Genomic DNA, 13551 nt, shown 5'->3' with positions numbered 1-13551 from the left:
TTCTCCTTGCAATAATCCTATCTATTGAGAAATAGTAACCACTATAATAATATTTAATTGTTGTTAATGATATTATAGTAAATGTATTAAATATTGGAAAATCTATAGCCTTGGCATCTCTACATTTTTGAATAAGTTCTGAGCCAATCTGATATTTCAGTACCCAGGCCTGAAGGTAGACTTGAGATATACAGTAGCTTCAAAGAATTCAATAGTAAGAATTTCACAATTATGAGATGCAATGAAAGATTCGAAGGATCAAGCTTTAAAAAACAATCATAACCCAAGCTAAAGGAACAAGTTGAGAGATAAGACACATGTTACCCAAGCCTGTAATTACCATAAAATATGATGCTACCATGAGTAATATCGTTTGGTTGAAAGGATGCTCTTGAGGGTATCAATTGTTTTGAATCAAAACTGAAAAATAATTTGTCTTTCTTTTTTGTTTGAAAAACAGATAAATTTGTTTACAGATTTCACATCTCATCAATCCTCTACATCAAGCCACATCATGTTAAATAAGAATATTCTGCTGTTGTCTCTCAAGATTAGTCTCCTAGGAATCACCCTTGGTGGGAATGTTCTGATTTGGCCAATGGAAGGTAGTCACTGGCTGAACATTAAGATAATTATAGATGAGTTGATTAAAAAAGAGCATAACGTGACTGTCTTAGTTGCCTCCGGTGCACTTTTCATCACACCGACCTTTAACCCATCTCTGACATTTGAAATATATAAGGTGCCCTTTGACAAAGGAAGAGTAGAAGGAATAATCAAGGACTTTGTATTGACATGGATGGAAAATAGGCCATCTCCTTCAACCATTTGGAGATTCTATCAGGAAATGGCCAAAGTCATTAAGAACTTCCACATGCTGTCTAGAGAAATCTGTGATGGTGTTCTCAAAAACCAAAAGCTGATGGACAAGCTGAAGAAAAGCAAATTTGAAGTCCTCATATCAGATCCAGTGTTCCCTTGTGGTGATATAGTAGCTTTAAAACTGGGAGTTCCATTTATGTACTCCTTAAGATTTTCTCCAGCTTCAACAGTGGAAAAGCATTGTGGGAAGGTACCATTCCCTCCTTCCTATGTTCCTGCTATATTATCAGAACTCACTGACCAGATGTCTTTCACTGACAGAGTAAGGAATTTCATCTCCTACAGTCTACAGGACTACATGTTTGACACTCTTTGGAAATCATGGGATTCTTACTACAGTAAAGCTTTGGGTATGTAATTTTTTTTATTATTATCTGAATTTGAACAGAGTTTTGTATCTTCTCTTTATTTCCCTGTGGCTATTATTTTTCAACCCTACATATTGATAACCATCTATTAGTATCATTTGAGAACAGGAAGATGAAAGACAATATGCTTTGTAACTATAGTGTGTCATTTTCTAATTTTGTGGATTCATATATACCAACTTAGTTCTTTTATGGATAACATACAGCGACAGTTTAAAAACAGGACTGAATTCTAATTTAGTTATTACACTGGCAGTAGAAATTGCCTAGAAATTTCAATGATGTAAAGAAAACTGGAAGAGTTTAAGCTTTCTATAAGTCCATTACTAATATAGGCATTTGTGTGTGTGTGTTTAAAAACACACATGCGTACAGATAATCTCTGATCATTGTTCATATATTTCCTATTGTTTACTAAGCACTCCCTTAGGTAGGGAGCTTACAACAAAGACTAAGATGAAGTTCCTGGCTTCAAGAATTTCAGTCAAGCAGAGAAGTCATACAAGAAAGGGAATGTTTACAGTATGAATAATGTGGGTAAAGAAGAAGAGATAGTTAAAGGAGATAAGCAGTATGTAACAGGAGAGAATGATATTCTGAGAAACTAGAGTTGAAGTTGATACACAAGAAAAAATTTCAAAAGTGAATATGAATTTTCCTGCAAAATAAGTAGGGGGAAGAAAGTCTGAATATGAGTATAGAATTAGATGTAGTTGAGGACAACATCCAAATTTATGCTTTGGATACCTGTGCCCAATGTTGTGGAATATCAAAATAGCATATGTGTGCTGGGCATTACTGATGATTCTTTATTTATGAAGGTCAAAGTGCAAGGTGGGGAGGTACGAGAAAAAAACATGGAAATGTCAGGATTTCCATAATGAATTAATTCAATAAATATTTTCAAAGCCAAGTATTTTAGTTTTTACCTACTAAACAGAAAAAGTTTAAAGGGCTGTATTGTATAAAATTGCATCTTACATAAAATATCTGGACAGATACGGACCTGGAATGAAAAGATGGTAGACTCAATATCTGATCAAGTTTATACTCCACTCTCAGGTTTGTACATCCCTCAAGGCAGAAGCAAAAATAAACTTCTTTCTACAATCTTTATCTCTTAAGGAAAATCTATTGCATAGGTTCTTTCTTCCCATATCCTAAATGAAAATTTTCCATAGGCTTCTGTATAACTCTAGGAAAGAAGTGATAAGAGCATGGAATAGTGAAGTAGCTTATATTGGAGAAAAATAATGCAGATGAGACTACATAGTAAGGTAATCAAGACCACAGGCTCTTGATAAACAACTTCCGCCTACAAGTATGTGACCATGGAAAAGTAATTAATTCTCTTTATATCCACATGTATTCACCCCATCTCTAACAGGACTACTGTGAGGACTAAATTAGTTAACATATAAAAGGATTTTACAATGGTGTCCAGGAGATAGAAACCATTCAATTTGTGTTAGCTGTTTATCATGTGAAATTAATAAAAGCTAATGGCTAATTGGTTAAGGCATGTTAAGAGGCATGAGAAAGAGATTAAGATGTTTTCTTTTTTAAATTGAGATGTAATTGACATATATTAGTTTAAGTTATAAAACATAATGATTCTACATATTATATATAAAAAAGTGATCACCACATTAAGTCTAATTAACACTTTGTGACCATACATAAATTATTTCCTCTTGTGATGAGAACTTTTATGAGCTACTCTTTTAGCAACTGTCAAATACACAATACAGTATTAACTATAGTCACTATGCTATATATATTGCATCCCCAGGATTTATTTTGTAACTGGAAATTTATGCCTTTGACCCTCTTCAACCATTTCACTCTCCCACCCCTCACCTCTGGCAACTGTCAATCTGTTCTCTGTATCTATGAGTTGGTGGTTTTTTTTTTTTTATAATCTATATATAAATGAGATTGTACAGTGTCTTTCTCTGACTTATTTCACTTAGTGTAATGCCCTCAGGGTCCATTTACATTATCATAAGTGGCAGGATTCTCTTCTTTTTCATGGCTGAATAATTCAATATTCCATTGTAGATATTTATGCCACAGCTTCTTTATTCATTCATCCATCAATGGTTACCTAGGTGGTTTCCATATCTCAGCTATTATAAATAAATAATACTGTAATGAATATCTCTTAGATATATCTTAGAAATAATGATTTTGTTTCCTTTGGGTATAACCCAGAAGTAGAATTACTGGATCATATGGTTGTTCTATTGTTAACTTTTTTTTAGGATTCTCTATACTGTTTTCCATAGTGACTGTACCAATTTATACTCCCATCAACAGTGCACAAAGGATCCCTTTTTTCCACATCCTTGCCAACACTTGTTATACCTTGTCTTTTTGATAATAGCCATTCTAACAGGTATGAAGCAATTAACAACACAAGAAACAACAGATGTTGGCGAGGATGTGGAGAAAGGGGAACCAGCTTATACTGTTGGTGGGATGGAGACTGGTGCAGCCATTCGAGAACAGTATGGATGTTCCTCAGAATGTTAAAAATAGAACTACCCTATGACCCAGCAAATGTGCTACCAGGTATTTACCCAAAGGATACAAAAGTACTGATTCAAAGGAACGCACGCACCTGTATGTTTATAGCAGCATTATTAACAATAACCAATATCTCACTGTGGTTTTGATATGCATTTCCCTGATGATTGGTGATGTTGAGCCCTTATTCATGTACCTGTTGGTCATTTGCATGTTTTCTTTGGCAAAATAACTATTCATATCCTCTGGCCATTTTTTAATCCATTTTTTGTTATTGAGTTATATGACTTTTCATATATTTTGGTATTAACCTCTTATCAGATATATGATTTCCAAATATTTTCTCCCATTAAGTAGGTTGCCTTTTCATTTATTGATGGTTTCCTTTGCTGTATAGAATCTTTTTGATTTTATTTACTTGTTTATTTTTCTTTTGTTACCTTTGCTTTTGGTGTCAAATCCAAAAAACTCCATTGTCAAGACTGATGTCATGGAGCTGACCACCTGTGTTTTTTTATTCAAGGAGTCTTATGGTTTCAGGTCTTATATCAAGTTTTTAAACCATTTTCAGTTAGTTTTTGTGTATGGTATAAGAAAGTGATCTAGTTTCATTGTTCTGCATGTAGCTGTCCAGTTTTCCACCTATTGAAGAGACTGTCCTTTCTGCCTTGCACATTCTTGGCTTCTTTGTCATGAATTAATTGACCATGTAAGTGTGGGTTATTTGGTGAGTATTGTTAAGAGAAGCATTAATTACAAGTGGCTCATCATCTCCTCTGAGTATGTTAAATAGTCCCCAAATTCAAAGATAGATGTTTATCTCCTGGGATATAAATGAAGACTGAGCTGTTCTGTTACTTAGAGAGAAGAACATAGCTACTATGTTGATTATAAGCTATCCTATGAAGATGGAAGTGAATGGTCAATATTGTAGAGCTGAAACTGGTTCTTAAAAATGAAGAAACAGGAATGCCTGGGCGGCTTAGCAGTTGAGCGTCTGCATTTGGCTCAGGGCATGATCCCGGGGTCATGGGATCCAGTCTGTCATTGGGCTCCCCATAGGGAGCCTGCTTCTCCCTCTGCCTCTGTCTCTGCCTCTCTCTGTGTGTCTCTCATGAATAAATAAATAGATTCTTTAAAAAGAAAATGAGAAAAATAATTTAAAAATGGCCATTTTATGAAACAATCAAGTTGTCAGGATCTGCAACAACTCACATGTGTAGTAAACAGAGACATCTGAATAAGTGCAACATCTTAATGAAATAAAGGAGTGTGTACATAGAGAACACCTTAGTCATGATATAGGCTTACATTTTTATCTCATTACATTTGTTTTTATCAATGGCTGTTCTCAATCTCCGAAAAATAATTATCATGATCACAATGCTTCTTATTCTCAGATAAGAATTGGTAAGATTATTCTCAGATAAACCTTCCTCATGCTGGCAGTCTCAGAATCACATGTTCCATTGTATTGTGCTTGTAAGTGAATACTGGTAATAAAACCACACAATTTTCCCAGTCATAAGACATGATACTAATCTTTCTTAACAGTTTGTTCATGGGAATGTAATGAAGATTTCTAAAAATGTTCTTATTCTCCAATTTTGATATCATGTTTCTAAACAAATTACACTCTTTTGACTTAAAATGACTATTTAAAGTTTGTCTTTACGGATGTTATTCTTCTTGATGCCAGAGACATGAACACTCATATTCAAAAGATCAGGTAAGAAGCAAAAGTACTGACATGACAGAGTAATTCATTTTTGTGTAAGCCTTCATACATGTAGAATGATAAATGAAAATGATAAATGGGACTGGCTTATAAAAATCACTTTTTTCCAATGTGAAGTGATTTTTCTTTTCTTTTTTACTTTAGTTTAAGTGCTCTAAACAAGTCATTGCAATGAATCCATTGCACCTGAGTGGATACTCAGGTCTCAAACTATCACACCTAAGTAAATAAATAGGATAACTTTCTGTAAGATTACTTTTCTGCAGTGGAATGTAATAATCTCAGACTGAGTCCTTAATCTCTGCTAATTGCTAAGAATCAGACATTATATTGTCTAAATTACTTCTTTTATTTCAGCATAAGGTGTCTGGTTGAAACTCATGGTTCAATATCATGATAGCAATAACAGTTAATATTTGTTGATTTCTTCCCATGTGCTAGACACTGTAATAAATCTTTCATATGTTATATCTCTTAATCTTTACAGTGAATTTGTGAAGAAAACTACTATCACCAATGGGAAATACCAAGTGCTAAAATAAAATTATATAGTGACTAGTAGAATAAAATAGTTTTCAAATGAAAGTCTGACACCAAACCTTCCAGAAAAACTTTTCTCTCCTTTAAAAAATTTGGGGGCAAATCCATGAATTACTCAGAATATTTTAGGTTTAAACTTTCTTCGGTCCTCTTCCTCTTAGTGGATTTAGCTTTTGATGTCTACTGTTTTATTTCTTACTTATACTAAGTTTCTAAGTTTGCTAACTGGAGTTTAATTGGCTGATGTTATCACTAGGTAACTTGCTGTTTAGGCAAAGGTTTCCATGTGGCTGTTGCCTGCAGCCAGTTGCCTGAGGATAAGTACCTGGTCCCAAGAAAACTTAAAATGCAATGTTGAACTGAAAGTAAGAAAAGGCTTCCGTGGATTTCAAATGTATTTATTTAAAGTTGAACCAGGTAAATTTTATTTTTATGTACATATTAACAACAACAAAAAACCCACCAAAATTGAAGAACATTTAAGAAAAAGAATAATGTAGCATTTTAATACCAGTAAAAATATTTATAATCCATAAACATTACCTATTGCTACCAACAATTTTACCCTTCAGTAAGTATAGAAACAAATAGCTTTTTTTGAGTGAATAATCTTTATATATTGGATTTATATGAATACAAAATGTATTGTTGGACATGAATAATTAGGTGAATAATCTCCAAGAACTAATGTCATCTATAATAACAGCAGATTTTCCTGCAAATATATTAAATAGAAAAAAACAATAGATCTTAAAAAAATTATGACTATAATATTCAGATCTTTATGTGAACTGAACACAGGTAATTCATGTAAGATAAAGTGCTAGAAATGAAACAAATGTGAATGTATATCTCCAAAATGGTTGATTTCCAATATTCATTTTAAAGAAGAAAAAAATATATTGGAGTTCTTTCCCTGAAGACTAATGCATGTTGGTTTGGAACTTTTTTTTTCTTTCTTCTCAATCTTTTTCTGGCTTCCTTCTACCTTCCTTTCTTCCATTTTTTTTTTTTAATGTAAATTAATTGTTTGGTTAGAATCTTTCAAATCACCTCTGGTAGCATCCTTCTTTACATAATGACCCTTGAGTGGGATGACAGCCATTAACATAACATCCAAGATGAATTTGCTATGGGACATGTGCAATTTCAAGAACCTTGTCACTCTTTTGCTCCCACTCAACGACAGGAAATGGAGATGATCATTTTTATGGATATAATCTTGAATTTTATATGTTTGTATTTCTTAAAATAAATCACTAGTGAACTTTGTTACTGAATACATTGTTAGTAAGATATCGTTTGTGATGTGCCTCAAGATTAAGCATGACTGGCACCTGTAGAGGAGACTGTGGTGTTTGGGAATACCTGCACCAAAGTTCAGGCACCCCAGAGGACGATTATCTGAGAAGTAGAAGGGAGATGGGTCTAGGTGATGAGATCTGGTTAAATTGGTAATTTTTAAAGTAAGATTCTCTCTCTACATTATCATATATAGCTAACATTTATTGAGCATGGATGTTGTTCTGAATAATTTACATGAATTTTTTAAATTCAGTCCTCACAATGATAAGAAACAGGCTCCAGCATTCTTCACTATTTTATAATAAGGAGGCAGAATAACTTGCCTGAGGTTACAATAAAGCATTTGTCATGAAGCATTGATGCTAGACCCTAAGCTAAAAGGAAAGTTTGAGAAAGAAACTCAGTTTATATAGAATAAAACAATGAGGGAGGAAAAGTGCATCTAATTTTAAGCTTTCAAAAGAATTAACTAAATGCAATCAAGGAACTAAAAAAAACAAAAGTTGAAGCTCTACTGTGAAGCTAAAACTCAAAGGTTACTAAAGAGTTGATTACTCAGTTTTTAAAAACAGTATGAAAGATAGTTTCCAAGCTTTTATGGCCTTTGGGACCACCTCCAAATCCAAGAGATAATGAGAAATGAATAGCACAATTAAATTCTAGCCCTTCATTGAAATGCTCCGGGAGCACACAAGAAGAGGACACTTTTAACTCAGGTCACGTCATGAGGGAAAAATTGTAAGAAAGAACTTGCAAACCAAAATGTTGTTTTAAGGATTCTTAATTCAGGGATCCCTGGGTGGCTCAGTGGTTTAGTGCTTGCCTTTGGCCTGGGGTGTGGTGCTGGAGTCCCAGGATCAAGTCCCACATCAGGCTCCCTGCCTGGAGCCTGCTTCTCCCTCTGCCTGTGTCTCTGCCTCTCTCTCTCTGTGTCTCTCATGAATAAATAAGTAAATCTTAAAAAAAAAAAAAAAAAAAAAGGATTCTCAATTCAAACTGATAGCATTATACATATTTTAAAGAACTTTAATTTCAGTTTAATTTTATATAAATGAACTAGCCATTCTCCTGGGAGATATATATATATATATATATATATATAACACATACATATATATACACTTAACCGTGTTAAACAACACAAATTCAGCTGAGTAAATATGGATATCCGATTGGCTTTATTAAACGATTCAGAGATAGGACAGCATATCATCTAGTAAGTAGAGGGGAACTCTGTAGAGCCGTAGAAAAGGAAAGACTTAAATAGGGTGAGTTGGAGGGAATTACTAGCAGAGAATGGAATGTTTAGGCAAAGTTTCCTTCCTAAGGGGAAGAAAAAGTTTAGCAGATTACCTCCTGGTGTTCACCAAGAAATTCCAGTTGGCAGATTAAAAGTTATGAGGGGGTGAGCCTAATACCTTAGATTAGGTATTAAGTCTTGGTTTACTGACATGGGACCTTAACATGACTTCATTTTGGGCCTGTGCCTCTTTTAAAAGCACATGTCTTATTAAATATGATTCTGAAAACTTTATCTGTTTTATTACTATTTGGAGAACTTCCTTTTGAAGTAAGCAGAGTGAGAATGAGAATTTTGATTCAAAGTACAGGGACAATATTCTAATTAGTACAAACTTTCTCTGGCTGACTTATTTTTTACTCATGCTATTCGTATATTGATGTTTCATAGACATATTTAAGAATATTATTTTCTGGGCTCTTTAATCATGTTTAAGATGTCATCTTATCAAATAGTCACAATTATGAAATGTAATGGTTTTCTAATTTTTGCTGTTATAAAATGTATCTCACATTTTAAGAAGTAAAAGAAAGAAGAAAGAATATTGGGCTGGAAACTGGAATCCCTAGGCATTCATCTCATCTGCCTGAACTGGCAATTGTGACTTCAAGATAATATAAACCTTCCTCGATCTGCGTTCTTACATATAAAATGATGGAGTTGGACAAATTGAACACATGGTTTCTCTCTTCTTCTTTCATGAAGAAAATAAACATGTTTAATTATTTTAAATCCCCGAACTTCATTTTTTCACGATATCAGGCATATTTGGCAGGAGTTGTTATTTATCCCATTGATGGAATATTAAATCTAAGCTTATATCTATATGTCCCTAAACACAATTTATTTTTTATCTTCTTAAAATGTTTGAATTTGCATTGCTATATTGCAGGCACACAGGGAATTGGAAAATAAATAAAACAGACACCTACATTGACACCAGTGAAATTAAACACTGTAATGTCCAAGTATAATTTGAAAACAAAAAACATATACATTAGCTATTAATAAATTCTATTATCTGCTATTGTCCTTCAGTAAATTAGATAGTTATGTTATTGTCCTGAAAAGGCCACTTAACTGGGACAAAGGGACTCCTTGAATGCCACAGATACAGGACAGTCAGAGGCTACGATAGGACAAAAGACTCAGAGTCTCACTGAATTTTAATCTCAGGGACTCAGACTTAGAGCCTGAGGCTTTGTTCCTCCAGTTTTTAAGAGAGCTAGCAAGTTGGCTATCGGAATGATTGACTTTGGGAAGCAGAGAAAAACATATTTACTTCAAAAGGCAAATAAGCTAGTGGCTCCAAGAAGGGGAAGGGGAGGAACTCTGTTTGGAGAACAATGTGGTCAAAAGTCAGTGTTTAGGACCTTCAGTAACTCCAGTGTGTTGAAGATTAGGAGATTCAGTTCTCAGATAGGCTCTGCAGCTGGCTCCCCACACTTAAACTGTTTTTTTTTTTTTTTCTTTTATTCAGGGTAAGTAGGGCTGCCTACATGCATTTAATTCAAGGATATATTTTGATAAGATTTTAAGTGCTAATGTCATTATTGCTAATGAATAATCCCTAGTTAATTATTATATTCTACTTAATGAGCCTCAGTAATTGGACAAGTCTAAGTATTTTATTGATAAACCTTTGGTTATGCCTTGTATGTTATATTTTGTCTCCTTTTTATTGAAAGGTCATGATAGCAACAGATTTATGAAGATGCATCAAATTCTTTTCATTAGGCCTATTTTAATGGTCATCAGGGTGTTTGCTATTGGGCTTCAAAATCTAAATAATTTTTAAAGTATAGACATTATATTCAAATTGAGGCTGACTCTTGAAAGGATGCAATTTTAATAATTCTAAAAGCATCATTTCTCTCTTTCCTCTTTCCTTTTCTCTTTCTGGTCTTTTTGTTACTTAAAGGCCTATAATTAGTCAATTCAAGGACAACAGAGTGTGAATAGAAAACAAACCACTTAATTTACATTCTCAATTCCTGATTTCTATCCTTTTAATGACATTATTTGTTCTTATTTTCTCTTTTTAATGGCAATCTCTAATGCTTATAACTTTTAAAATAGCATCATTACATAGTTGTCCTTGTTCAGTTTGGCATTTACTAAGAATCTCAACAGATAATTATTCTTTTTTTTAAATTTTTTTATTTATTTATGATAGTCACAGAGAGAGAGAGAGGCACAGACACAGGCAGAGGGAGAAGCAGGCTCCATGCACCGGGAGCCTAACGTGGGATTCGATCCCGAGTCTCCAGGATAGTGCCCCGGGCGAAAGGCAGGTGCCAAACCGCTGCGCCACCCAGGGATCCCTCAACAGATCATTATTATTGTATCTATGCCTAGTTGTCATTCTCTAGCTAGCCTATTGGCTTACTGATCAATCGACATAAATTTATTAAACTACAAATATTATCAAACTTTTGCTCTGAATCAAGCAGTTTACAAAGAAACTTTACAGATCATTTTGCTAATCCACAAAGTAATATAGCAAATTAACGTCATTATTTCTCACGTATGCATGAGAAGGCCAAGGGTAAAGGTAATTTCCCAGGGTCACAAAACTTGTAAAAGAACAGTTTTTGAAAAAAGAAAAAGAAAAAAGAAAAATTTTTGAATCTGGGGCTGTTGAATTCTAGTGTCTAGCTAATTTAGGCTACTACATAGCTCTTAGTGAAAAAGCCTGTGGTACTAGGCCCTAATCTTCTTGATCTGTATATGGACACGTCATGAAAGAAAGTGACAAATTCCTTGCAATGAGGAGATGATTATCAATATGCTTTATCAGAGAAGAAAATTCTCCTCTGCCAAATGTGTAGTAATTTGCTCTATAATTCAATTAATCTAAAACATCTTGAAATGTTTGAGAAAAACTTCTAAGTGAAGATTATTTTTGGTTTTTCCTCCTAAATATGAGCCATGGGGAATTAATAATAATGCTGGTCATTATACATTGCCAGAGTTGCAAAAACTTACAAAGATGAGACATAATACCATAGAAATCCAGCAATTTCTCAAATGATGTTATTGATAATAGTCCCAATTGCCCTACTTTGTCATATATTTTTGGGTATGCAACTCAACAATAATTTCATTTTCTATGAAATAGAGCAAGTAATTTATGCTACACAAGATTCTGGAAAGGATTGAATTAAATAATGTATGTAAAAATGCCTTGTAATAAGACATCTAACTTGAAGTTACAATAAGTTTTGAGAACGTGGCTTTAGCAGTAAGAACTATTATTTTTGTTTAACCTAATTTTAGGAAAGATAAAGATACATTTTTATAATTATTGTCACATAGTACACAGACACGAGGCTTATAAATTGACTTCCTTTCAAATGGGAATTTATTTCTGTTGTTAAAATAATAACTTTAATGCACATAAAGGTTTGAATTATATTGTTTTCCTTTTAACCTATAGATCAATTGACTTATGAATGAGTGTATCCATCACTTTAAACATTATTTTATTTGAAAAACAACCCTAAATATACTTTGAAAATTTCTTTTTATCTTGAAAGATCTACAGTAGGATGGTTTTAATAATGGATATCACCATGCCTAAGAAGTTTGTCCAGCTGCTGGTTTTTAATTTGACTTTGACTGAAATTGTTTTAAGTGGAAATGTGCTAATTTGGCCAACGGATGGTAGCCATTGGTTAAATATTAAGATCATTCTAGAAGAGCTGATTCAAAGAAATCACAATGTGACTGTACTGTCTTCATCAACAACTCTATTCATCAATTCTAATGCCGATTCTTCTGTGAATTTTGAGGTAATACCTGTCTCCTTTACGAACGACAACTTAGACTCCTTAATTGAACACATGATAATGCTATGGATAGACCACAGACCAACTCCTCTCACACTCTGGAGTTTCTATAAAGAACTAGGAAAACTTCTAGATACTTTTTTTCGAATCAATATACAAATCTGTGATGGAGTATTAAGCAACCCCAAGTTAATGGCAAGACTTCAGAAACGTGGTTTTGATGTGTTAGTAGCAGACCCAGTAACTATCTGTGGGGACCTCGTTGCTCTGAAATTAGGAATTCCATTTGTGTATACATTGAGGTTCTCTCCAGCTTCCACAGTTGAGAGACACTGTGGGAAAATCCCAGCACCTGCCTCCTATGTACCTGCAGCTTTGTCAGAGCTCACTGACCAGATGACCTTTGGTGAGAGGGTTAAAAATACTATCTCTTATCCTCTGCAAGACTACATATTTCAGTCCTACTGGGGAGAATGGAATTCATACTACAGCAAAGTTCTAGGTAAGTCTCTAAACTATTTTCATATTAATGTCTCCATATACTTCATTTATTCTTGTTGGTAATACAGCAGAAGTTTTCCATCCCACTGCACATGCCAGGCTGAAGTAAATACACACATTATATATAAAACCCTCATATAAGATCATCCTTTTTGGATAAATTCCAAAAATAGAAAATATAATGGTGATGCTAATATGTATTCTAATGCTTCAGTGCAAATAATCTTGTGCCTATTTAGGTAATGTCTTTTCAATGAGTAAATCAATCCTTGAATATAAATGAAAGTGCCTTTACTAGGATGAATCGCGACACAGATAAAAAATACCTGGCAAACATTTTGAAGTGATACATGATTTCCTTTCTCTCCTTCATTCCTCATTCTCTTCTTTGTCTGCAGAAAACTTTCAAAAAGCCTAGGACTGGGCATTGGAAAGCTGACTTTATAACCCCCCAGCCCCCCCCCCCCCCCCCCAAGAGCCGCCACTCTCCCCCCAGTACCTCTCCAGCCTTAGGCTCCTCTGGGTGCTTAGACTAGCATGGCTCCAACTTAAATTTCTCTGTATCCAGGCACCTGGGTGGCTTAGTGGTTGAGCGTG

At 34.1% G+C, this 13551-nt stretch overlaps 1 protein-coding gene across 1 annotated transcript in view; it reads left to right on the top strand.

Annotated features, from left to right (window-relative positions):
• The first annotated feature begins 514 nt into the window (after positions 1-514).
• Positions 515-13551, top strand: part of UGT2A1 (UDP glucuronosyltransferase family 2 member A1 complex locus) — a 47707-nt gene continuing 34670 nt past the window's right edge. The window contains 2 exon segments of the mRNA XM_041726889.1: positions 515-1230; positions 12324-12955. Of these exon segments, the coding sequence (XP_041582823.1) occupies positions 515-1230; positions 12324-12955 (1348 nt within the window).

Source organism: Vulpes lagopus, chromosome 12, assembly GCF_018345385.1.
Source record: "Vulpes lagopus strain Blue_001 chromosome 12, ASM1834538v1, whole genome shotgun sequence".
In the NCBI taxonomy this organism is placed as follows: Eukaryota; Metazoa; Chordata; class Mammalia; order Carnivora; family Canidae; genus Vulpes; species Vulpes lagopus.
Note: the sequence above shows the minus strand (reverse complement) of the source record. Positions and strands in the feature narration are given on the sequence as shown.